We start from the raw sequence: 25,951 nt of genomic DNA, 5'->3' as shown, positions 1-25,951 counted from the left end.
TTTATTTCCTGAAAGAGCAGTATGCAAAAGGCTTCCCATATCCTGCAAACTCAGACTTTCTCATTACCACCAGCTGCCTTGGATATCACTATCAACCATTTCCAATTAGCTTTATTCAAATTTGATTTGCAAGGGAGCAGTTTATTTGATACAAATTGCTCCTGAAAAAATTATTAAAAAGCTTCAATCGTTCCCACAGAAACTCAAAAGTGCCAATAGGAATACGGGGCTGTGTTCAGCCACCTACTGGTATATTGGCAAACTGAAACATAAAACTGGGTAATAAAAAATAAATGTTTCAACAACTTTGTTCCTTTTTGTTCCTTTACACTGTGCAGTGCAACTCAGTTGAGTTTACATACCACCACCGTTATTTTCTTTATTTATTTTCCTGAAACACTACATACCCTTAGCAGCAGGATCAGCTGTTACACACTATAGGATGTGTGAAGGGACACTTACAAAGCAAAAACATTTGTGTAAGTTACATATACCTCTAAAAATCTTACAATAAAAGGGTATTACAGGGGTGTCTAAAGAGATGAGAGTATTGAATTACTTGGTGTCAGAGTTGTACTACTTATTAGTTCTGTGTTCTTTTGGTCACCTTAATGACTAATTTCAAAAGAGCCAAGCTCTGGTCATTAAAAAGAAAAAAAAATGTCTGTAGATCTATACTCAGAGATATGTGTTAATGTATTTGGGTAGAGTATACAAAATTACAATAAAAGTTGTCTGAGTCTAACTCTGAAAATGTACATGCTTCTAATCAGTGAAACTGTCAAAAAGCATGAAAGAAACAACTGAGTTTGAGTTTATATAATAGAGATCTATGCAGGTATGTTGGCATATGTAGAAAAGGTGATGAAAACCTATATCTGAAGAGAATTATCTTGGATACCCAACAAACTGACACCCTACTCAGGAATTTAAAGCCCCCGTCTGACCTACAGTCATCTGTTTTAAGTTCATAACAGCGGTAAATGATTTCCTGAGTGGAATGTTCAACAAACTAAAACTGTCGTAGCATTCAAACAGAAATAATTTCTGCCCCAGTGAGACAATCATTGTTTCTCTGATGTGCAGAACCTTTTACCGGATCTCCTGTTTCAACCATTAACTGCTTTGCTTTGATACTTTATACTGTGGCTGTGGAAAGCATACCAGCTATAAGGTTGTAATGACTCAGAACAGATAGACCCAGTATTCAAGGCAAGACAGACAGTGGGATAACTCAAAAAGGTTAGGAAGGTCTGCAGTAGCAGAGGCTAGAGCATCAGCGACAATATCATGACAAAAGTAGCCCAAAATCAGACTTTTTTACTTATAGGCCACTGTGAGGATTTATCTGTGGTGCATTGATACTGATTATTGGAAGTTGTTCAGGAGATATCTTTTGTTACACCATCCAGAGTTTTTAAATCTGTCTATAGTTAGTTAACTCGCAATAAAATGGCCCCAAAAAATCACTTTAAAATGTTACTACAAGTGTATTTGTTAGAAGGGAATATGATCTGCCGCTTATTTAGCTCACTCATAGAGAGAAAAAAGTAACTGCTGCTGCTTCAAGGATACAGTTACACATTTAACTCCTCGCTGCCGTTAGCTGTTATGCTTGCCTGCTCGTTCCAGCCTTAAATAATACTTAAAATGTACTGCTAACTTTTGGTTTGTGAGAGCTGAGGGAGGCACAGAAAAACCCAATCCCAAACCATCCCATAAGCCCTAACCCTTAACTATTGAGGGCCACTCCCAATTAAGTCAAACTCACAGCTTTGGAAGGTGCCTGGATTGAGAGATATGGGGGTATAATGAGGATGGGAAGGCCTCTTCCTTCCAAAAGAAAAGGAAAGCAGTCCTTGCTATGGTTACATAGTTCTGTGTTGTCCCTTTCTTAAAAATAATTGTCTAGGTTCAAATAAAACTACTTCACAGAGGACCTTCGCTTTAGGGATTAATGACATATATTTGTTTCTTAAATTTTATTTTTTTTTTTGTCCATGTGATGAAGATGTACTGTAATTTGGTTGGTCTGACAGGATCTGTGCTTGCATGGTTCTCATTATATTTATTTGGCAGGAGTTAGTGTCCTCGCCAGCCCATTCATTACTCACTTTGCAGAGTTATTTCATGGAGTGCCTCAGGGTTCTGTGTTGGGACCTATTCTCTTTCTGCTTTATGTTTTGCCCCTCTGTAATATTTTCAAGGGGTTCTTGAGGTCTTCTATAATCATTTTGTAGATTATATTCAGCTGTATTGCTCCTTTAAGTCAACTGAGATTACAAAAAAATTGAACTCTAATGAACCTTGGGAAAATGTAACACCAGCTAAATCCCTGCAGTTCAACCTGATAAGACTTAGGTGCACAAAACTTAGAATATTTGTTTCCAAAGATGATCTAGAGCTGATCAGTCAGGCATTTGTTTTTTCTTGCTTAGACTATTGTAACAGTCCTTTTCTTTTCTAAATAAAAAAGAGCTTTCCTGTCTGCAGTTGGTTCAAAATGCAGCGGCTATGGTGCTGACGCGCACCAACAGAAGGGACCATATTAGCCTTATTTTATTGGCATCCAGTGGTTTTTCGTCTTAATTTTAAAATGTTGGTGCTAACTTTTAAAGCTCTCAATGGTCAGGCGCCCTCTTACACTAGAGCTCTATTGTGTCCTCATATCCCTTCTCGAAAGCTGAGGTCATTAGATAAGAATCTTCTCTAAGTCCCCTTTACCTATTTCAGGACTCGAGGAGGTGGCTCCTTCCAGGTAATTGCATAAAGGCTCCGGAACAATCTCCCATTCCCGTTATATTCCCTTAATTAGCATCCACAGAATTGCAAAGCTTTTTAACAACTCCAGTGCATGTGTCAGCTGTTTTACTTTGACTATTTTATGTTGTTTTTAACTGTTTTATCTTTTAATTTTACATGTTATTAAAGTGCTTTGTGACCCCAATGACTGTGAGTTTCTATATTAATAAACTTTTACTTCCTTGCTTACAAACCAGTGGAACATTTGAATGCCAGTGTTTTCTCAACCATTATATTCGCCCTTACACTCACTGACATGAATCCAAACAACACCCTTTCCAAAGGGTTGGACCTGTTCGTTCGTTTCAATTTGTATGTTTTCTAAACAAAAACAAGATTTTGTTGGGCTCTGTATGAAGCCTCAAACTCAACAATATTTCTGACATTTTGAACTGAAAAAGCTTGCTGGATAGGAAGCGAAACCTCTTCAAACTTGGAAACAAAGTCCAGTGGATTGGTTATTAACTGGTTTGGAAACACTCGCAGCCAAATTCCAGCGGCACAGCACTAGTGTAGACTCCCTATCTAAGGGCTGAACAGTTGACTCGCCCTACCCACTACTGGATGTGGTTTGAGACGGCCCTTAATGTAGCAGACCCTCAGCGGGAATGCCAGAATAGAGGGTTAGTGTTTAGTTTTAGGGTTCAGGGTCCGATTTAAGATTGGGCCAAACAGTGTTTTAAATCAAAGGGCAACAAAAATTTGGTACCCACTGATGGTCTGGCTGCTGACTCCATTAGGACAGTCTGCGTGCAGTGGCACCATCTGTGTTGTATCCTTGTTTATTTTCCTTTGCCTTTTCATTCTCTTGAAGTCGAGATTAAAATTTTTCATAATCCAGCTGCAAAATCTATTTCAAACAGCACAGAGATAAATCTTCCTCCTTCACCTGTTTACTTTCAGCAGTCTCATCCATATTTCTTTTATAGGAGGTCTTTGGGGAAAGGAAGAGTGTTTTACCCATGCTTTACAATTTTATCAAACATGAGCCAAACACCCTTTCAAGATGTTTGAATAAGAAAGATTTCATTTTTTTTTATCAAGTAAACAATTTCTAACAATGGCACCATCATCTCCCATACATGGCTATACTCTTTCCATTTTAGTGTGCCAAAGTCAATACCTTTTTTGTAACAAAAATGTTTTAAAATTTGTAAATGAAGAATATGATAAATTTAAGGATGTTTGCTCTTTGATGAAAAAATAGAAAATTATATGATCCAGATTTTATAGGGAAATCTAATGTGTAAATGGTGTCTGTGTGTAAATCTGCGATGTAATGTTTTACCAAAAAGACAGACTATTTCTCATCCCTTTTGTGTAATCATTGTTAACAGTATGTGTGTTTTTTCCAGTGGTAGGATCCATTATAAGGAGATGTACAAAGTTGTACGTACTATCTCACCTCCTCTGGGCTTTGGAAAGAACTGCCCCCACAGGGTGGCATGCAAGGTTTGGTTCCCCCATGTCAGCCATGTCCCTTTGGCTATTTTTATGTGGGATCCTTCCTCACTTCCTCCTTTTCCTTCCTTCCCATCCCTTCACTGAATATCACCACCCTGCTCAATCTTCAGGGCTGTGTTACTCAGGATAAAGAATGACAGTGCTTCAGTCTCGGGGTACTTAGGCACAAAACTTCCCTCTTTTAGTTTTACTGAAGGTAGCTTTTAATCCAAATTGGGGAAATTTTGTTTCTTTCTACCCCTTGGATCTGGGGTTTAAATGTCGCCCGGGTCTCACATATGTTACTGAAGGTAAGTGTGTAATTTTTTGGACCAGATCCAATGACGCTGTCATTTCTTTGTTCATCCTCTTCAAGGATTCTTCGCCTCCTATTTTTCTATGCGGTCAGCATAGAAAGCAAACTTTGATTTATCCTACTTTAGCCTTTGTGTTTGTGATGCCTTGAAATAATATTTTTCCTGTATATCCTCCATTCCTTTTCCCTTTCTACCCACCATCACCCCCCTCCTGTGTTACTTTCCTCTGCCCTCCCTTGGGAATGTGATCCTCTAATGCCTCCATTTTTATTAAATTTACCCTCCAACACCATCCCTGTCTCCTCCTTCTCTTCCTCTCCTACCCTCTTTTTTTGCCTCTTTTCCTCATCCCCATATTCATGGCTACCTGGCGCCCCCAGTGGTCGTATCCATTACACTGACATGTATGAGATGTTGACCAACATGTCGCCACCCCTAGGCCTGGGCAAGAAATGCCCCTCCAAGGTGGCTTATAAGGTAGATCAAAAAGCTGAGACGGCTGCCATGTTTATCAGTCAGCAGAAATAAGCATAGGGAAACTTCATTTTTGTGTGTCAGACATGAGATAAGTACAGTAAGGCATCCTTTGTGTTGGTTATAATACCCAGATTTGCTTGTTGAAGTTTTGTCTATCAGCAATGATTTGCCTGTCTGGTTTGCATCTTGGCAGAAAAAAACTAACATCATTTTTGTTTAGTGATATCTGATGAGAGACTATCTATGTTATTTCAAAGGCAGTTTAAGGTCATAAAACATAAAGTTGTTAAACATCTACATGCCTGATACCATCGTCAGTTGTCCTCATTTCTTTCATACATACCCCTCAGCCGCCTGCATTACCAAGTCTGCATGTGCATGCTCCCACAACTGTGTTGCTTGTTTGTTTCCTGTTCCAGTATATTGCTTTATAGATAAGCAGGCTCAGAGCATGCTAAATTGCAGATTTATTACTTTTATTGAACAAAGCTTGCACTATATTGATTTTGTTTCGCAATTACACATTACAAAGGATGACAATCTCTTCATTGTTTTTATGCATTCTATATTATTACATAGCTTTTTATTTAATATAACAACAAAAAGAATCATAGATTGTCAGCAAAAAGTATTTTAAAATTATTTGCTGCTTAGTGGTAATCAATAAAGCTGAAATTTAAGTTAAATTTCATCATTGAGGTGGTTTGGGAATGAGCTTTAAAAAATAATTGTATTTAAAGTTAAATATGTGAATATTGGATAACTTTATATCATGATTTGACTGCTTAATAATCATCTCAATAAAGTTACACCGGTCACGGAAACCATTAACAATTTTCAATAATAAATTTTCAAATAACTAAAGCTGTTAAAATTTCAGCTGACTCTAATTTCTCTACGGTAAATGAAAAATATGTTTTTTTATTTTCTGCTTTTTGCATACATGGAAAGGGGATTTGTTCTTTAATATTTTATAGATTACTAAAAAACGAGTTTTGATGTATTTATACAAATGTAGGCACACTAAAATGGTCAAACAGAATATCCATTTTAACATTTCCAAAGACACATTACACTATAACTCAGATTTTTGTTTTACTCTTTATAAACTTCCAGATGTGGAAGTGAGCCATACCACAAAGTTGAAATTTCGTTGCACAAGATCATCTTACAAAGAATAGTGTTTAACTTAATCTTAAAAAATCTAATCTATACCAGAATTGCTGTCATGATGTTCTTGTGGCAGCAATAACTTCCACACCAAAGAGGGTTTTAGTTGCAGTGACCTGCTGGACGTAGGGGGCTTTGACTGATCAGCAATTTTTCCAGTTAATCATTACCAGTTAGGAGTAAAACTGGTCAATTTCTATGACCAACCGATTTCTTGGTGTATCTCCATCTATATAACTGTCTTACATCATTCTCTTGGGTTATAGAATAAGTTTTTTTTTTTGTGTGTAATACAATTCATGCTTTCCCATTCTAGAGGAGTCAATATTTTTTGCCACACATAGGAGAGCAAGCTTTAAACATTTAGAAGACCAATAAATCTGCATTTTTCTTAAATCACCCTTGCAGTGAGCTTTCTTGAGCTCTTCTACGATGTTGTTCTGAGTAAACTCTATCTTACCATCAGAGACTTGTCCTGATGAACATGCCTGTGGATGATGAGATGACGGTCCACTTCACATCCACCCTCATGGCCCTCATTCGCACCGCACTTGAGATCAAGTTAGCAAGAGGTTTGTCATAACCTCTCCAATAAACTGGAATATAACTCTTAAAATATTAAGTTTGAACATAAGTATGTGTTTTGGTATTGTTATTTCCAGGAGGAGAAGATCGAAATCAAATGGATTTGGATCTGCAGAAGGAGATTGGAGTTATCTGGCCCCACCTTTCTCAGAAAACGCTGGACCTGTTGGTTCCAATTCACAAAGGTACAATCCTCATAATAAATGATACTTAAATTTATATGGGGGGGAAAAATGGGGAATTATTTTTGTTTAAAAATAAATATTCCTTTGCCTTTTAATGTGAATTAATATCTGATGCTTTGGGTTTTCTTTTGTCACAGCTAGTGACATGACTATAGGAAAGATCTATGCTGCCATGATGATAATGGATTACTACAAGCAGAGCAAAGCCAAAAAACTGCGCCAGCAACTGGAGGAACAAGTATATATATTTTTTATCCTATTCCATGGTTTGAGTTCAACCCCCATGATGTTTCTTTTTAAGTATATGTTCTTAATGTGTGAATGTAATTGTAGATGTTTTAAATTTGATATTAATGCAAAAATAAAATATATGAAATCAGAGATTATCGTCAAAAGGATGAAATAACCCTAAAGTAGGTGAAAAAAATAGATTGGTTGCACATTGTTAAATCATTTTAACTTTGTATTTTTTGGGAAGTTTACCCTATTTAGACCACCGAGACTTACTTTGATGTGGATGGCTAAACCAAACCTAAGAAACAGACCAGTAGATGGCTATACAATGCCTTTCCAGGGTACATTTTCTTATTTTGATTACACATATTTGTTGATATGTTAATTATTAAGGAATGTTGATTTATAATAATAAGGTTAATAGTCAAGGTAGATGCCAAATGAAGCCAATTAAGAACTTTAATACAACATTTTAAGAAGTGCTTAAGTTTAAGCCAGAATGACATGTTGATGTAATTTTTGCACTGATTTATTAATCTATTTTTCTGCAGGTAAGTCTGACGACAGGTAAAACAATTATGTAAAAACAGGAAGCCCAGTGGAGGGGTTAAATAATAAGCAGGCATAAAAAAACAATCTAATCAAATGGGAAAAATAAAGCTTCTTCAATTATAACTGATGCTTTGTCCAAATAAACATTAGAAATAAATAAGACATAAGGAGCCTCTTCCTACCAGATGTATTTTTAATTCTCACCAGCTTTGAGTGAAAGGTTAGTTGGTAACATAGAAACACGGCTGAAATCAATGAAGAGAGGACATAATGTTTATAACATATTTTCATTGATTTAACTGTTTTAATTTCCCATTTGTACATTTTTCTCTTCTTAGAAACACGCCCCCATGTTTCAGCGTATGGATGCTTCCTCTCTTCCTCAAGAAATCCTATGCAATGCCAAGTCTCTGTCATTTCTCCGACACAGTGCTGGATCTGCTCTGTAAATATCTGACTTTTGGTTTTTTTCTTAGATCTTTCTCTAGTTCCTCTGCTCTGACAGCCTACTTTTTTTCTCTTTTTTTTGTGATCCTACAGGACCAGAGGAGGTTTTGTGGCACTCAGCCCCATTTCTCCACAGGAAATGTTCCTGCAGCCACGGCCTCACTCCAGGGAGAGGACAGAGGAGGAGGAGGAGGATGAAGATTATCACTCACCTTACCACCTTTACCAACATCAACATCACCATCATCGTCATTTACATACGCTAGTAGGTGTTTCAGTTGTACTCAGTTTAAGACTATCCGGAGAAGGAACTTACTGTAATGTTAGTACTTCAGGTTACATTTAAACTTTCTAAAACTGTTTAAATCTGTTTGTCAAAAATATTTCCATCAATTGATTTTTTTTTTCGGTTTATGACATCAGAGTCATAAAATCCATTTTATGTTTGTACGACTTTTGTGATAGAAAAACAGAAAGTTGCAGACACAGTTATATTTTAAATATTGTAAATGTTATATTTTCTGACAAATAAGTGTGATAATGGTTGCATAACTTTGATATTCCTCCAGCCATCATGTATATACTCTTTTCATGTTGTGCAATTTTTCTTATTCGATTATGCATATCATTTATAATTCAAATTTCTGATGAATAATTCATCATTCTAATCAAAATTCATCCACAATGAATCTATATTTTAGATAATTGTGGATTATCAGCATTTAATAATTGTAATTAACTATTCTGATTATTAATTAACATAATTATTATCTTAATATATACCATCAAATATGATTATTTAAACCAGTCGTGGTTTTGTTTGCGTCATTTCCTAGTAGGTGCTGCCTGGCTTAGCAGTAGATTATGTCTGTATTTGCCCCCTTGTTTCCTTGTTTATCATTGTTCCTTTGTTATTGTAAATACTGTATGCACAATGGGCTTTATATACTAACACTAATGAGCAAAAAGAAAGCATAAAGCACAAATAACTCACCAGAAGGATGCTGTATTATTTCAGAAAGTATGCAAAGAGTGTGAGTTACTGGCATATTTTTTTAAGTCAAATAATGTGACTATGTAGCTTTAAGTTGCCAACATAAAGCAACGATGTAATACGTCAAAATGTCTAGCAGAGATATGTATGCTTTCGAAAGGCACCATATATTAGTTTAGACTCAATAAGTCTGGGATTTTTGGTAATTTGTGTGTTGAGCTTCTCCAGCTCAGCAGAAGAAATAATTTATTCTGTTTTATTTGTGAAGGTGCCGGAGGTGGTGGAGTACAACCATCTGATGCAGAAAGCCAGGCAGGACCAAACAGTTATTAAATCACCACAGCGCACTGCATCTATCAGAGCATCCTCCATGCCCAGGCTCGCTGTTGATCCACAGGTAATGAAAAGTAATCACCTGTATGCAGTCCTAAATCCAGTGTGTACCGAATATGTCTTGTGAAAATTAGCAGGCAAATAAAATTTGGATTTAGTTCTCATATTCACTGCCTCGCTGCACTAAAGCAAAATAAACTGGTTAGAAAGGCCATAAAGTTGTGATTCACTTGGCTCACATTTAAATGTGGGGTTTGTGTAAGCAGTGGATTTTGCTGTCAGTTACTTGTCTGTCTTCTGGTTGATTTACATGCATGAAGGCTGTAGTCTCAGAAGACGGGCGGCTCATGAAACGCTCCTTCTCCACCATCGGAGATCAGTGTGTGAACGGCCTGTGGCAGGAGCAACACTCTCTGGAGAAAATCAGTCCTGATGACACATTCAAATCTCGCCAAAGGAGTTTCAGAGGTCAGTTTAACTTTTCCTAAAGATGGAATATTCTTATGTTTTTGTTATGTCATATATATATGTTTTTGTTATTTCATATATATATATATATATACGGTATATACGGTATATATATATATATATATATATATATATATATATATATTAAACATCCATTAAAAAGAAGAGTTTTCCCCAAAATAAGTCTAATTTCTGGCTTAAAATACCATAAAGTAAATAAATATCAGTAGTCTCATTATACATTTTTTAAAAGACCCAGTTTGGGCAGTTTAAGGGTATAGTGGAAGATTTTCGAGAATTTTTGAAAACACCCGCCCTCTCCATTTTAAAAAAGAAATGCATAAATGCAAAACCCTGTACCCACCTCCGAGAGTAAACGCCTATTAAAGGCGTGCGAGAATATGCAGAAGTTCATTTCTCCTCATGCACGCTCTGTTTAAAAGTTTCTGTTTGCATCGCTCATACAAGCTTACTTTCCAAAGGAAGATTTGCAGTTTTTCCTCTATGTCAGACTTACCACCGCTAAGTAAAAATGGGGGTAAGCATACAGTATAGTATGGCCTTACGTAAACATCTCACCAGAATGATTGACAATTAGGGGGACCACTAATTGTGATGATCCAGAAAGAACATAAATAAATTATTGGGGGTATAACGTAACTAAAAATGTAACTGTGATCGCTAGGTCCCAAAATCAGCCCCAGAGAAACAAGCATTCGCGAAAGAGGGAGATCGAAAGAACGGCGCCACCTGCTGTCTCCGGACATTTCCCGTTGCAACTCTGAGGAGCGAAGCAGGGAGCCTTCTCGTGAGAGTAGGCAGTCCCGCTCACCAAGCGAAGGACGCGTGCATAACATCCAGAAACAGGTCAGAGTCCCTGAAAATACCCAGCAAAAACAAATGTATTGTGTTGCTTTTTGTAAATGTTGATCAAGATTTTTTACATAGGTTTTCATTGTAAATGTAATTTTAATTTAATATAAAAAGAGTTGTTCTTGGTCTCTACTTTCTTATCTGGTGTTGTTGTGCAGGCGATGACATCAGGTAGTCCAGTAAACTCTCCCCCGGAGTCCAGTACCCCTCGTAACCGGCGCCTGCTGCCTCAGACACCCTCTCGTCCACGGCCTTATATCTCCTACTCTCCTCTCGTGTGCAAAGCCTTGACATCTCCTACTGCTCCTACCGACCGTGAAGGACAGTGCCAGCCTCAGGACGTACCAAGTGGCTCCACAGAGACCTCTTGGCAGGCTGAGAAGGAAAGCAGACCCCTGTCGGCAGGTCACTGCTCCTCTCAGGGTCAGAGTTTAGGACCAAGCCATCCTTCGCCTCACCGCTACATATCTGAGCCCTACCTGCCTTTTCATGAGGACTTCAGTGGTGATGATTCAGGTGAGAGGCAGGAGACACTGACCTTTGAGTCTGCCATGGCCACAAGTCTGGGACGAGCCAACGCAATAAGCTCCGCCCCTCAGCTCAGACACTCTTGGCAGGTTCCCAATGGTCACGTCCGAAAGCACTTGGTGAAGGGGAGCCCGACTGATAACAGCGAGCTGCTAAGTGACACAGATGAGGATGACCGCTGCTAAAACTCAGAAACAAAGACGTATCCGATGCACATTGCATCGGGGGAGAGCAGAGCGGCTTCACGGCATCAGGGGAGCTAAATCATCTCCCATGGGGCTAAGAGAACCTCACATTCTCCGCACCCGTAGCATTACAGCCAGGACAGAGTTACAACATTATTGATCTGGATACTTTTGTCAGACTTTATATGTCCGTTTCTGTTTCTAGTAGCTGAAAGGAATCTAGATGTTTGGACCGGAATGTCTGTTTATATGTGTGTGCTATGGATACAGAATGTGCCGTAAAAAAGTGAAATGCAGAGGGGGACCCTAATACAAGTAGCCCAATGCCCAAATCAATAGGTTCCAGCTCCCTCCCAAATAAATGTTTCATCACAGAACAAAAATACTGTCAGATGTCTTTACAACATGTCCAAATGTTTCCAAAAATATCTGATGAAGTGCATTTTGTGGAAGTGAAAAATAGAGGTAGTATATCCACATGTAATGAGATGAATGTATTTTTATTTTAAGTTCAGGTATATTTAGTGGGCTGTCTATAGAGCGCAAAATTGTATGAGGAAATTTTTCTGTGGTCAAGCAGCCACTCTGTACTTTTCCTGTTTACAGTAAGAATTTAGTGAAAGATAAACGGGCATTACATTGCTTGGTCTTTCTGTTGTAATGTGAAAACAATGCAGATGCTCGGAAAATAGGAGAGAGATGCTCTGTCTCATGATCTAGTGACTCCAAGTATGTATTATATGACCCAACGTGAAGTTGATGAAAAGCCAAAATTTGAAATCCAGTTTCATTTTTTTATATGTTTGCTTACCGACTCTGCTGACCATGTCTGGTAAAGCAGCCATGTCCAAGTGATGCTGCCATGTGAAAAAAAGCCAAATGTTTGTCCAACCTATATTTTGCTGTGCCAGACAGTCCCTCTTGATGGCGTGGTGGAGAGCTAATTCAAGACATTATCTCGTCTGCAGAGCTTGGGATGTGTTGCCTTATTTCCTGCGAAGATTAAAGCTATGACAAATAATTGCCATACTGCCATACATGGATGCTTTAACAGAAATCACAGCAATGCTGCTGTTTGTTTTGTAACTCATAAATTTTTCCCATTATGTTTCGTCTGTAACACTAATATTGTATTTTTTGTGCTTACAGGTTTTTGTATTTCATGCATGATCACAATAACTGCCTGATTATTTTTGGTGTTGTATAGGTTCTTGCAACAAGTTATCAGAAGACATGCATTATATTGTCTGCAGTGTTTAGTCACTTGTCACCCCCAAAAGATGAATTTAATTGTTATCCCATTCCTACCCTATAGTTTTCAAATTATACACCCTTTCTTCTTGGCTTTAACAGATTTATCTCTTTTAGAGAAGGCTTTCCAGTATGTTAAGGAAAGCTTTATGGATTTTTTGTTTTTATATATATATATATATATTTTTTTTTTTTCTTAGACGAACGTTTACATGAGATGTATGAGATCAGACACTGTTTCATAGCCTTTGCTCCAATTCATCTAATAGGTGTTTATCTGTCGAAGTCAGGACTTTGTTCAGGCCTCTGAAGTTTGTCCACACTTAATTATATACCTTATATGATCTTAATTAGTTTTCTTTGCTTTCGTCTTGTTTTGGGTTTTTGGCTTCTTTTTTTATTTAAATGTTTTTACTCTTTGCTCTCCATGTTTAGGTCATTCTTTTGTTTTAAAATACCTCATGCTTCTATTTTTGTACTCTAGTCAGGGATGCAACTCCTTTATTTTCTATTGGGCATGCAGTCAAACCTGCAGGCCCAATTTGGGCACTATTCACTATTCTGGGTTACCACTTACCACTTTACTCCTGTTGGTAATATCACATGCACTAACAGCTGTTACCTACAGAAATGGCCAACTAGAAGTGATTGCCCATAAATGATCACCTCTATATCACGGTGCACCCATACACCACAAGTGCAAAGTGCATACCAACTTTTTGCACCGCTGACTTTAGTTTTTTGTAAGTTTTAATATTCGTTTTGTCTCCTGTTCTTTGATTAATATTTTGGTGATGTTTATGGTGTTTTGGGTTTCTGTCTATTTCCAGGTTTGTACTCTGCTAGTCTTGTTGTGTTTTGTTAGTGTTGCTTTTCTGTGATCCCAGATTAAGCCGGTACCGTGTCTCAGTGTCCTACTTCTATTATCTTCTCTGGTCTCTCTCATTCTTTCCCCATGAATACTTGGTTTTCTCCTTCTGTGTCAGATCTCTGTTGTTGCTATTAGTGTGGTTTGTTACCAATGGTGTGCTTGTATCTTTTATTATTATTTCTTTATTTTGTTTTTATTTTTCCCAGTTTTGTTTTTGGTATCTTTGATTTTTTAATTTCTTGACTAAAACAAGATATTTCCACCTGACTGCCTCCTGCTTTGTAATCTGCTCCACAAACGTACGACAGTTAAAGTGTTTCTAGACCTTCCTTTTTGCCCTCTAGCAGTCCTATTAACAACCCTAAATGGTTCTCCCAATATTTGCAGCTGCAAGATGATAAAAAATGTCTTGGCAAAGTAAAGCATTAACAGTTAATAACAATAGAACTAACTGGAACAGCCTTAAAAAAATAAAACCTGGATTCAATGATTGGATTCAATCAATCCTGACCTTCACTCTTCAGTTATGTTGTGTTTCTATCTCATGAAGATGAATATTTATATCATGTGCTGTTGTGTTGGTAAAATATAACAAGTTGGCAATGTGAACCCGGCACATATTTGGACAGAGGAGCGCTATAAAACCTATATCTTAGTGGAAAGGTCTCTGGAATGTGTTTTAAAGTAAACAGGTTAGGTTTCAGCCTCTCACTGTAGTATAAACATTACATAGAACAGTCCTAAACATGTACAGGGCAGCTTAGGACTTAACTTGGATGTCAGTCTAAACAACCTAACTTGTGCCTAGGAAAGCTAATCCCTATCAGGCCTGGATTAATTAGATAGATAAGTTCTCTGGTAAATATGTTGTATGAGCCGTAAAAAAAATTATTTATTTATAGTACCTTTTGATTTCGACTGTAATTATAATTATGCTTGTTTTCTGACTGTTTACACAAACTTTAATTAGATGCCCTGTCTTTTCTGTGCCAAATTCAATTAAATGAGTATGATTTGTTAACAGAGAGGTCCGCAGATGTGTTTTTTGTAATTAAGAACAAGGTGATGGCATTTAGGACACAAACTCTGTTAGGCCTCTGTAAGTGTTGATTCTTAAGAAAAAAAATCTTAAATAAATCTGGAAAAAAAACTCTAATCCATGTAATCCATCTTTAATACATGATGACTCTGTTTCCAACTCCATCTCTATCTCTATGAATGTATTGACTGTTTGTTAAATGTCTTTTCCCAAGACTTCCTGATACAAGTATTGAAACCTTTGAGTGGTTGCATCAGGTCTTCCACCATATTCACAATCGTTTTTTGTGTAGTTCAGTTATTAGCTTACCCTCATAGCTGCACCTTGTTTATAATCATCCACTTGATTTTTGTTCTATGTCTCCTTCTTAATATCTCTATTAGTCAACTCTTTGCCCTTAGACAAAGAGTCGCTGCCCACCTGTTTGCCTGCGGTCCTTTTGTCATTTCATATTTCGGATTTCTCCTGGATCTTTGTTTTGAATTTCCTTTACTAAGAATATTGTTTATTTTTAGCTACCTGCCTCCTTCCAGCATTTTGGTTCTCTTTACCATTAAATCACACAATCATAAAAAAAAATCTAGATACTTTATAAATATTTATTATTAAGAAATGTTAACAACTTGCCCAACTCTGTTACACCTAGTGACTTGGTAAAGTACAAACAGAATAACAAATTCTTCACACAAAAAAGTTATACATTAACCGTAGGGGAGGAACTTTCGCGTTTTGTGATTCGCTCACCGACTATTGAAATCATGCGTGATTCATTACCACCGTCCGAGGCCGGGTTGACGTGAATTAATGGTGTTCTGATTTTTGCAGCTTGTGAATCATAACTGACACTTCCTTACATACTTTACCAATATGCTGAGATAGGATGGATGTTATCTGGAATGGATAATGCAGTTACTGTAATTCAGAACTAATGTGAAAGAGGTCAAATCATCGAGTTGCATTTTTTCATCTGCGCCGACTGACTTTGTCTGATATGTGTAGCCCGTTTTTAACTACAGGAGCATAAAAATTACAGTTACAGTTCTATGAATAGCACACCTAACATACCGGTAACTAGAATCATGCTTACTAACTATTTCTAAATGTATTGGAGCAGAAAATGCCATTAAAGCTTTGTAAATAACACACTAAATCTGATTGAATTCCCTCTTCCCTTTTTAACTGTAAAGTGTTACATTGATTAAATGAATGATTAGGTGAACAAAAAATTTTTTTAAGTTATTCTTGTGATCCAGTTCACTCAAGAGAACTCATTTCCATTCCTATGTAGTATTTCTTACAAAGTATTTAACATAAATTGATTTAGAATTATACAGGGATACCTGAAAGCATAAAACTAATTCATTATTCACTATTTGTGCTAGGAGGCCCTTTAGGATATTATATTGGAAGCTGGTCCACTGACTCCTGTTGTTAACACGACTATCTAAATATACATAGAATTAAACATCCCTTTGACATTTAGCAAATCTAAACTTTTAACTGTTGGGATGGCCAATCGAAAAAAAAAAATGTATCATGCAATGTAAAAAAAGTAGGCTTTTATTTATTTTTTCCTTTTAACCTCAAATAGGACACTGGGTATTTACTCAAAGCTTTACTACATTATGTTTCTGTCAGATTTGTGACACAGTGTGAAAAAGGTCTTTAGATTCTTTGTAAGGCGGGACGCAAATGAATCTGCACATTCTTGATTAAAAGCACATAAATGTATTGTATTTATTATAAACATTTATTTTCTAGGTCCAGTTGGAACATTTTAAACGTAATTCATGTTAATCTTTCATCTTTGTGACAGTAGCTGAACATCATCTGATGCTCGAAGTCCCACTTATTCCTGGTGTATGACTAGGATGGCCTTCATCAGGACAATTGATTGAGGTAAATTGGTTTTCTATCTCAAAGACTATGCCCCTGCCGCTGTACACAATTTTAATGACCCTGAAGCAGTAATTAACTATTTATTTAGATACCTGTAAACATATATCAACAATAGTTCAGCTTGACATTATTTATACACCTGGCATATTAAGATTTTTCATATATCCATCCATCCATCCATTATCTGACACGGTTGACCTGAGAGGGGTCGTGAGGGGTGCTGGTGCCTTTCTTTTTATATAAATATTTTAATTTCAGTTGAAGTGAGAGACCTTCATCATAAACAAAGTAGGCTCAAAAAAGACATTCTTTTATTCAACAATTTTAAATTGCCCACCAAAATTTGAATGCCTCCTCATCATCACACTAATCTTTATCTGTCTTCAACATAATTCTTAGGTTGAAGTTAGGAGTGTAGTTTAGCTGATCACAGCAACATTATTTTCAGTCAGAAAGACATTAATGTAAAATCAAAAGATTCCTTGGAATTTGCATGTGTCATGAGGCTTACAGCTGTGTCTGAAAATTTAAATACCCTTCCATTAAAGACAGAAAAATACAGCTGCCAGTAAAATACATTGAAATTGAAAAAAAAAAATTCATAATTATTAAAAAAATTAAGTCACAACACTGATTTTGAAAATGTATATTTAGAGATATATGTGTATATTAATAAATAAAACAAGTAAACAAGCCTGATGGATCTCCTGAAATAACATTTTGCTGAGCAAAACTTTGAGGCAATCACTAAAACAAGGTGTTTTCTGAAATGTTCAGGTAACATTAATTAATGTTACCTGAACATTCCAGGTAACATTATGGGTGGGTATATAAACTTTGAAGAACAACTGTAGATGTAGTCCTTGAAATAAAGTGATCTAATTCTGCTAGTTAAGAACTCTGGTAAGCTTTTTTAAGTAGGTATAAACTATTTGTGATTAGTTATAACATATGAAGCTAAATCCACCCTGTTTGTTTCCCTGGAGTTGGTGTTTTCAAGGTGTGTGAAAAATTTTATGAAAATATAGTATAATGAATGAAGCTTAACAGATGTCTAAGTGTGACTGTGTGAATATGGTTCAGTGAATCTAAAAGGCTTAGTGAGGAGAGTGGTTGACTTGCTATTCAAAGGTTTTGGATTTGGTTGTACCGGTAGTTTTTCCCTGTTAATGTCAATGTGCCCCTGGTTCAGACACTAAACCGTCATGATTTTGCTCTCTCTGTCCCTGCTCCTATCTGTGTTGCAGTTATTTGAATTATTTGGTCCCACCTACATTTCCCTTGCCTGCATCCTAATCACACCTCAACTATCCCACTTGTGATCCTGCTTTTAGATTCTGCTCTCTGGCTGGCGAAAGTTGCCAGATTATTGAAATCCTTGGTTTAGTGAAATGTCCAGCATTGTTACCATGCCTGCCTCTTGACCTTTATCATGTTCTTGCTTTCTGGGTCTCCCTGTTCTGCCATGCCCGCATCAGATATTCTCCTGGGTTCTGATCTCTCGACAGAAAGTGTCTTGCTTCTGCCTCCTGATTATCGTCTTCTGCCTTTCTCCTGGGTTTGCCTCACTGTGCTCCATTTCTGTGCCCCAAACTACCATTCAAGCCTGTTCCTTGGATTCTGTCGCCTGTCTCTGATTTCCCAGCTCTGTTCCCCGACCTCAGCGTTTTGCCTTGTGCTCAGTTATTTCACTGAGACAGAAACCTCTGTGCAATTTGTTAGTGGAGATTTTGAATATAACTCCTCCTTTCAACCATGGAGTCTTCCTCACAACCTGTCAAGTTCCCAGTGAGACCATCTTCATATTACCAGCCTGTTAAACTGATGAGCCGACCAGCAGTTAAGTATGTTAAGAGATTTTTTTTCTTACTATTATCTTTAAGTTTGTACCCATCTACAAACATAACTCTTCTTCTCCAGAGGATCTGGACCTTTGATGGTTTCCTGTATATCCCTGATTTTCACTACTAAATACATTAATGAAACTGATCCGATGTGTCCGGCTTACTTTCCGGTCCTCTGATTAGTTAATTGCACTTAACTCCAATTTACACACTAATCTGCATATCAATGTATAAATGAGTATGCATTTTTGACTGAGACTATATGAATCCCTTTCACATCCATTTGACTGGATCTTATGAGAAGAAAGGTGTTCTGTAACTCATATTTTCACATATCAAAAAAATTTCCTGAGATCAGTAAATAATGATATACTAGGGAGTCATATTAAGACAGAAAACCAGAACCAAGATGTGAGCCTGATCAAAATAAAAAAACAAGCATGGCAACCTTGTTTCAGATTTTTTTTTTTTTGTCCTTTTAGAGTCTATTAAGTTTCAGTTAAATTTTATTTGGTTCTCATTCATCTCCATCAATAGAGACCAGAGCCAGCAAAATCAGCTTTACCTTTGGTACCATTTACTATATCATAACAAAGGCCAAGTGAAAAACCCATCAAGAAGTCATTGACAGGTGAAGATCTGCCTGCCAGTCCAATGGACTAACAGTGATTTGATGAGATAAACATTGTTAAATCACTTATCAGCTATTAAAGTATGATGTTACAATAGATGTATGTGCGTGAGGGTTTGCAAGACTGTTACTGTTCCTGCAGACAGCAGGCATGTTGTATTGTCCTCATTTATATTGGTGATAAGCATGGTGTGCCTTTTTTGGTGTCCCTGACAATCATTGATATCTGCCATTTTACAAAACCTCCCATCATTTTATTTAAACTTTTCAGCTGATTTATTTCTAAAGATCCCCTGAATTTACCCTTTTATACATAAAATTCAGTTTTTGTTGAATATATATATATATTTCACCCTTTTCTTTTTAATACCTTCTAGATTATATTTGAGGAGGACCGATTATTCTTCCCTGTTGTACCCATCCCATAACCACCCTTCTAAAGACTTGTGTTGCAATTTAAAGTTTTCGGGTGAAAGCCTTCAAGCCTGTGTCTGCTGGGAAGAGCTGTATCTTCTCACCCTTTCCTGTAAGCTCCAACGCTATCCTACACAGCCCTCTTTATGTAGTCACCTATTGCTATTCTGATCCACATGTGACATTCCTCACCTTCCCTCAGGACTGCATTTCTCTCTCCTGACAAAAATAACAAAGAAGAGGGTTTTAGAAAACTGTTCTTGCAAATTAGATTGATTTTTAAAGACATTTCATGAGGAACTATTGTTAAACATTGAGCAGAACTTTTGATTTAATGTCTGAGGTAGTTCAGATCTCCCACAGAGGCATCCATATTTAAAGAAATAATTTTTCTTTCTCATTCAAACCCATTTCTACAGAAAGAGAAGCTGTTTTCTCACCTCATCTGATCGGCTGCTCAAACCCAGCAAGCTGAATAAACCAAAAAGGATTCATACCCTCTGTTTATCATTATGCTCACATAAGTGTTGTTCACACTCTCAGGCATGAGACACTTGCAGATTTGTTGAAGAACTCCTGGACAGCCGCCCGTCTGTCAGAGTAATGCTAAAATGACAACACAGAAATGTGTCCATGTCAATTTCCATCTGTATGTGTTTCTGTTAGATCTTTTTTTTTCTTCTTTCCTAGTTGCTTAGAGCTGCAGAAGGATTTTAGGTATTTTAGAAGTGCAACTGAATGCTCGCTTGGAGCTCTGACTTAGAGGGACAGACGGGTCAAACAACAGACCTGATTTTCACCTGCAACACAAGTCATGTCTGCTGCTCAAGTTTCCGTGCTGCTCTTCCTCCTAAATTATGTAAGTCTTTTTGTTCAAATGTTGTTTATTTTATTTTTAATTCAAGCTGCTTTAGACCAGCTAAGTTGCTGACAGCTTTAGTTTTAGAAACTATGGGCGTTTTAGTTCTAGATATTAAACATCTGGATAAAACATATTTTCCTAAAATCAGAAAGGATTTAGATTGCTGCAGATTCTACTGTAAATGTTAAAAAATGAATTTAGTATTTATTAAACTGACTTTTCTGTAGTTTAGTTGTCTCTGCAGAGGTTCAAAATTAGGCTCAGCACAGGTTAATGTTTATGATGAAATACAGAAAGGTGAGTTTCGATATAAGTGAATGAAAAAAGTTAAACTAAACATTGACTGTATCCTCGAAAGTTTACAATTCTTAGCTTCAGCTCAGAGAGTTTCTACTTTTAGTCTCTTAATCTATTTAATTTAATTTCTTTCCTGACTCCTCATGTTGTTACATAACATGTTACATAATCAATATTTTTCTTTATTTCTTCAGTATTTTGTAATTTTTGTTCTTTCTAATCTATTTGTTATTACAATAGGGATTTGATTTGGATTTTTAATTTATTATTAGATGGAATTCTTGAATTTAATCGATTTGAAAACAGTTTTCATGATTTAAATTCATCTGACAGCAAACATAGACTTTACATTGTGGATCTTTTGATGCTGAGCTTTTATTGGTCCAGTCCTCATTTCTGCATGCAGTTGTTTTTAACAATGTTTATAATGTTTTGATGATATAAGGATTTACCAATAAAAGTAGAAGTTTAATTTCTTTGTTTATAACATCCCTATCAGGTTGGATCTTTTTATGGGATAAACTCTCAGGCTGGATTCAGGTCATCAAGCTCCAAAAAGCAGGCTGGTTACTCTGAGACAACCCCAAGAACGGATCCTTTGAGCAGAACGTCCCCTGCTCCATACATACATGGTGAACACACACAGGCTGTACTGAAAACCCAAAACATGGTGGAAATTAAGTCTACTATGAGTAGAGAGAAAGACAAACCAAACATTCAGAGTGGCAGAGATAATAAAAGCAGAGATCCAGTTCCTCTGCCTCTAACTAAGGAGGAGCTTTTTAGGTCTGATTTATTGGGTAACCTGCGGACTCCTGAAGATGAACTTATAACAACAGATGTTGCTCAAAGAAAGCCTCAGGATGGTCTCCATGCCGGCCATGGAAGCTTTAAAAGTAATCTTGTATCTGCTGCAGACAGCATAGAGACGACTCTCCAAAGCCCTGAAATTCAATCTAAGAATCCCACAGAAACAATCATGGAAGAAGCTTTTTCTTACAGACCGCATGTTGCTCCCACTTCCACGCTCATTTCTGTTTCCACCTCTAGATCAGGGCCTCTTATCTCCAACTCACTGCTATCATCTGAGGGTGGCGGAGAAGTGAAAAAGAAAGCCCCATCATCCGTAATCACATCTCCACTTTTCAAAGGCATGACCTCCTCTCCAGAAGACTGCAGAGGAAAACAGGAGGAGGGACAAGAAGAAAAAACAGAATCAGACGAATTCTCTACACTCCAGAACCAACCAGATGTAAACCTGACACTTATCAGAACACTGAAGGGAGAAGAGCTGAATACCAGCGACGGTGAAGCTAAGTCTGATAATATTTGTGCTCTTGGAAAAGTAAAAATGGAAAAACAGCTGGAAGCTGTTTCATTTGACATGAAAGCAACACTGCTTCCCCATGCAACAGATACAGATCATGCCGATGTAGATAAAAACAACAAGGAGGAAAGATGGAAACACCCAGATATTAACATTACTGTCTTTGGTAATGGGGACATCCAGCTCTACAATCAGTCTTCATCCAATTTAATATCTCAATTTAATTCTGAAGGCGTCACCCAATCCCAGGCTGAAACTCCACAGCACGCCGTTCATGCTGCCAATCAGGCCTCAGGATTCACATACAAACGTCTTCAAGCCAAACCCAGGCCAGGAATCAGAGGCCCAAGGGTAAGACTTTTTTTTTTTTTTTCACATAAACCTCTTTATAAACAAAGCTGGATTGCTTATACTGAGGGATATTTGTATTTCTACAAATATGAGCTAATTTTCAAAGTCAGGCAGTGATATATTGAAGGCAGTTTAGAAAAATCTGGATTGTCACCATTTATACAGAGGTTAATTCAAATGAAGAATGATATTAAGATTAAGTATTAAGATAAAAATATGAAATACATACATGCAAGAAATCTAAGGAATTCAAATATGAGACAAATGTATAACTAGCAGTAGTGGCTGGTGGAGTTTTCTGCAGGGGGGCTATACTTCAAAAAAGACGTATACCAAAAACCCAATCAAACGTATCAAAGGTATCACACCAGTATATTTACATGAATGCCACCAACAAAAAACAACATTATAAAATGCCTGGTTCTGCTGGAGGTTGCTTCCTTTTAAAAGGGAGTTTTTCCTCTCCACTGTCGCTACAAACATATGTGGTGTGAGGGATTGCCTTCCGAGTCAATGAGTCGATGCAACTAACTGGTTTTCCTTAGATAGAAAACTTTGAATCAATTTGACAGTAAGATCTGGTTGCATTGTAAAGTGCCTGGAGATGACATGTGTTGTGGATTGCGCTATATAAATAAACTGAAATAAATTATTAAGTTAAAACTGAAATAACATCTTCTGAAAAGTGCTTTAAATCAGTCCCAAATGTCTTTATTCATGCTGGGTAAGACCCTGTGGTTTGAAAAAGGAAGCAGGGAAAGCAGAATGCAACATTAGCTCCACTGCATGCAGTTAGCCAAGCCTTATTGCAGTGACATCAGCGCTGTGGTGGGAGGTGATCTGCTTTCAGCTCTGGGGGCAGGAGAGCTGCGCCCCATGATGGTACTATCTTTTGCAATGCAGAGGAGCTACTACGCATGTACAACTTTGAACGAGTCAATAGGCAAAGATTTTTGCGCTCCATGGCGGAAATACTTCACCAGTCTTACGACAAACAAAACAGCTTTACTCATCATTAAAGATTAAATCTTTATCTTGCAAAATCTAAAAAATATATATATATATTTCGAAATATTTTACTTTTATATAACATTTTTATTTCTTTTTATATGTCTTAATCAAGGTCATTGGATGGGTGCGCCCTCTATTGGCCAGCCACCACTGATTACTAGTACATTTAAACATGACCAAGTGGTAGAAAATAACACTGTTGATTGCTGATTTATACAAACCAACAGTTTCTAAACAGCTCAGGTTTTCATGGAGTGAGGAGCTGTGAAACAACATGTTTAGTTTTTGTCCCAGGAGCACCAGTGGCAAGCCACAGATGGCTTGACCTACATAGTTCATCTCTGGAAAGCAGTTCTGAGATGAATTTAATGCCAGGTCCATTCAATGCTTTAGAGACACTTGATAAGATGGTCAGTAAAAAGATTTTAGGTCTTTAAGTTTGTTTTTCTTTCTTTTTTTAAAAGGAAACTCTTTATTCTTATTTGGGTTTGAACCTTATGTTGTTGTGAAAACTAAGATCTGAGTCCTCGACAGTCATGTTTTCTGTATGCTCTGTCTCTTCTGCATGAAGCTAAAAGAAGACATAATTTGTGTGAGGGACTTTGTCTGAGGCAGGGATCATGGAGATGTTTATTAAAAGTGTCCAGTGAATTTAAGCCTTTAGCAACCAATGTGTGATAAAGTACCAGATGAAATCCATCTACTTTTCTATTCCAACAAACAAGATGTTACAGTGCTTTTTTTTTAAGTTTTGTTTTGTTTTTGTCCTTTTTTTCCTTTTCAAGGAAGTACATAACGCATAGAGATGCACAAAATATAAGAAGACCTGACATTAACTCCACACAAATCATCCATATCTAGAGAACCCAAAATAACTTATAAAACACTGAAAATATCCATCTTCTCTTCATCAATCAAAGTCCGTTTAAAACAAGTCAAAGCATGTATTAATAAAAAAAACATTTGAGCACAGGAATCGCTCTATCCTTTGATATATGGGACCAGTATTAGCCATATGAGAAAAAAGCTTTAGTTTAGAACCCTGTTTTATTAAAAGCTATTTAAAACACACTACTTTTAAAGGCTTGCATTTTACTGTCTAAAACAAACTGCACGACAAATCAGTTTACATCTTTGCTATTGTTACTGACGCTTGTTGTCATAACATAAAAAAAACATCCAGAGATAATATAATGGTTGCGTTCAAAGTGTAAAAATAGTCGTGTCAGAAGAAGGCAAAAGTTAATTGAAAGGTTTTGTCTCCCTCATGTGGTCGACTTTTGGTACTGCAGTTGGTTTTTAACATCTTCAGTCATTTTCCTTTCCACACCTTAATTATCCTCTAAACTGCTAACCTTTTCCAAAATGATTATGCTTTTGTTTGTTTTATTTGTTGGAAACTATATCTGATTCATTTATTCTTCATATTACTAATCATGTTTTTGTTTGTTTAATAATTTTTTTAACCTTGTTTTGATGTTGGAATAGGAATCCAGTGGATATTTGTATCCATGTACACTGATAAGAGAACAAAAATAACTGAAGTAATTGATAAAATATACATAACTGTTGCTATTACCTTAATTAAAAATCTAAAAAGGTAATGAATAGCAAACAGTTTTCCTACAGAATGCAATAAGATAAAAAGATTATTTTTTTTTTTATTAATAGGGATTTATATATATTATTTTTTTTTTTTTCTATTATTATTATTTGGTTCATCTTTTTATCCAAGCTGCAAAATGGCGAAAATTTGTGAAGTATTTGCAAGCTAAACTGTATTGTTTTCAGTACTTTAACTTTTTCAGGGACAGCGTGGTCCACCAGGACTTCCAGGGCCACCAGGACCTAAAGGAGACAAAGTAATGAGTTCTTATTTTAGACAATTGGTCTGCTTGCATGATTGGTCTGCTTGCATTTACATTGATTTAATATAATGTTTCTGCATGCCTAACCTTATATAATTTGCAACTGGCAGAGGTTTAACATTTAAATCAGTTCATTAGCAGCTCAGAAACATAGAATAAACACATTACTCTATAATAATACAATGTATCAGTGATTAAACCACCAATTCTACCCACATATGTAAGTCTTTAGAAAAAATAATGCTTTCACGATCTGCCCTATGAATTAATTGTTGTTCATTTGGATCAGGCAAATGAACAGTTTGTTTATAGCTTTTTTTAAATCCTAGAATCTTTATCTGAAAATCTAGAGGTTACATTTACATAGAAAAATATTTTTTGACCTAAAATAAACAGCTGTGTTTTGTTTATTTGTTTTTTTTTTTCAGCCAGAGGATAATCTAAATGATCACAACATGGTTTAAAATTAGATCTGTTTTACTCATCAAAGGAACATATTGTTCTCTGGCTTCTAAGGGCTACCGAGGCGTAATGGGTCGGACCGGACAGACTGGATACAGAGGCCCCATTGGTCCACCTGGGATGCCAGCCATTGTAGTGTTCAGAACCTCTGAAGAAGAGTGGGAGGCTTTCAAGGTAATGCTCCCCTGTGGATTTACACAAATCATAACCCAGTATCCCCTATAAAAAGAT

At 36.7% G+C, this 25,951-nt stretch overlaps 1 protein-coding gene across 4 annotated transcripts in view; it reads left to right on the top strand.

Moving 5' to 3' along the window:
• Positions 1-14,851, top strand: part of LOC107100995 (voltage-dependent R-type calcium channel subunit alpha-1E-like) — a 150,353-nt gene extending 135,502 nt beyond the window's left edge. For 3 of the 4 annotated variants that reach the window (XM_015399749.1, XM_015399742.1, XM_015399725.1), the window contains 10 exons: positions 4,943-5,039; positions 6,676-6,781; positions 6,872-6,979; positions 7,117-7,217; positions 8,104-8,210; positions 8,306-8,477; positions 9,475-9,603; positions 9,860-10,007; positions 10,693-10,874; positions 11,039-14,851. In XM_015399749.1, coding sequence (XP_015255235.1) covers positions 4,943-5,039; positions 6,676-6,781; positions 6,872-6,979; positions 7,117-7,217; positions 8,104-8,210; positions 8,306-8,477; positions 9,475-9,603; positions 9,860-10,007; positions 10,693-10,874; positions 11,039-11,593 — 1,705 coding nt within the window. In that variant the 3' untranslated portion in view covers positions 11,594-14,851. Of the gene's footprint in view, positions 1-4,157; positions 4,255-4,942; positions 5,040-6,675; positions 6,782-6,871; positions 6,980-7,116; positions 7,218-8,103; positions 8,211-8,305; positions 8,478-9,474; positions 9,604-9,859; positions 10,008-10,692; positions 10,875-11,038 lie in introns of all 4 variants that reach the window. The other variant, XM_015399734.1, reaches the window with a different exon arrangement.
• The last annotated feature ends 11,100 nt before the right edge of the window (positions 14,852-25,951 follow it).

The sequence above is a fragment of the Cyprinodon variegatus genome, unplaced genomic scaffold, assembly GCF_000732505.1.
Source record: "Cyprinodon variegatus isolate N-32 unplaced genomic scaffold, C_variegatus-1.0 Scaffold30, whole genome shotgun sequence".
Lineage (NCBI taxonomy): Eukaryota > Metazoa > Chordata > Actinopteri > Cyprinodontiformes > Cyprinodontidae > Cyprinodon > Cyprinodon variegatus.
Note: the sequence above shows the minus strand (reverse complement) of the source record. Positions and strands in the feature narration are given on the sequence as shown.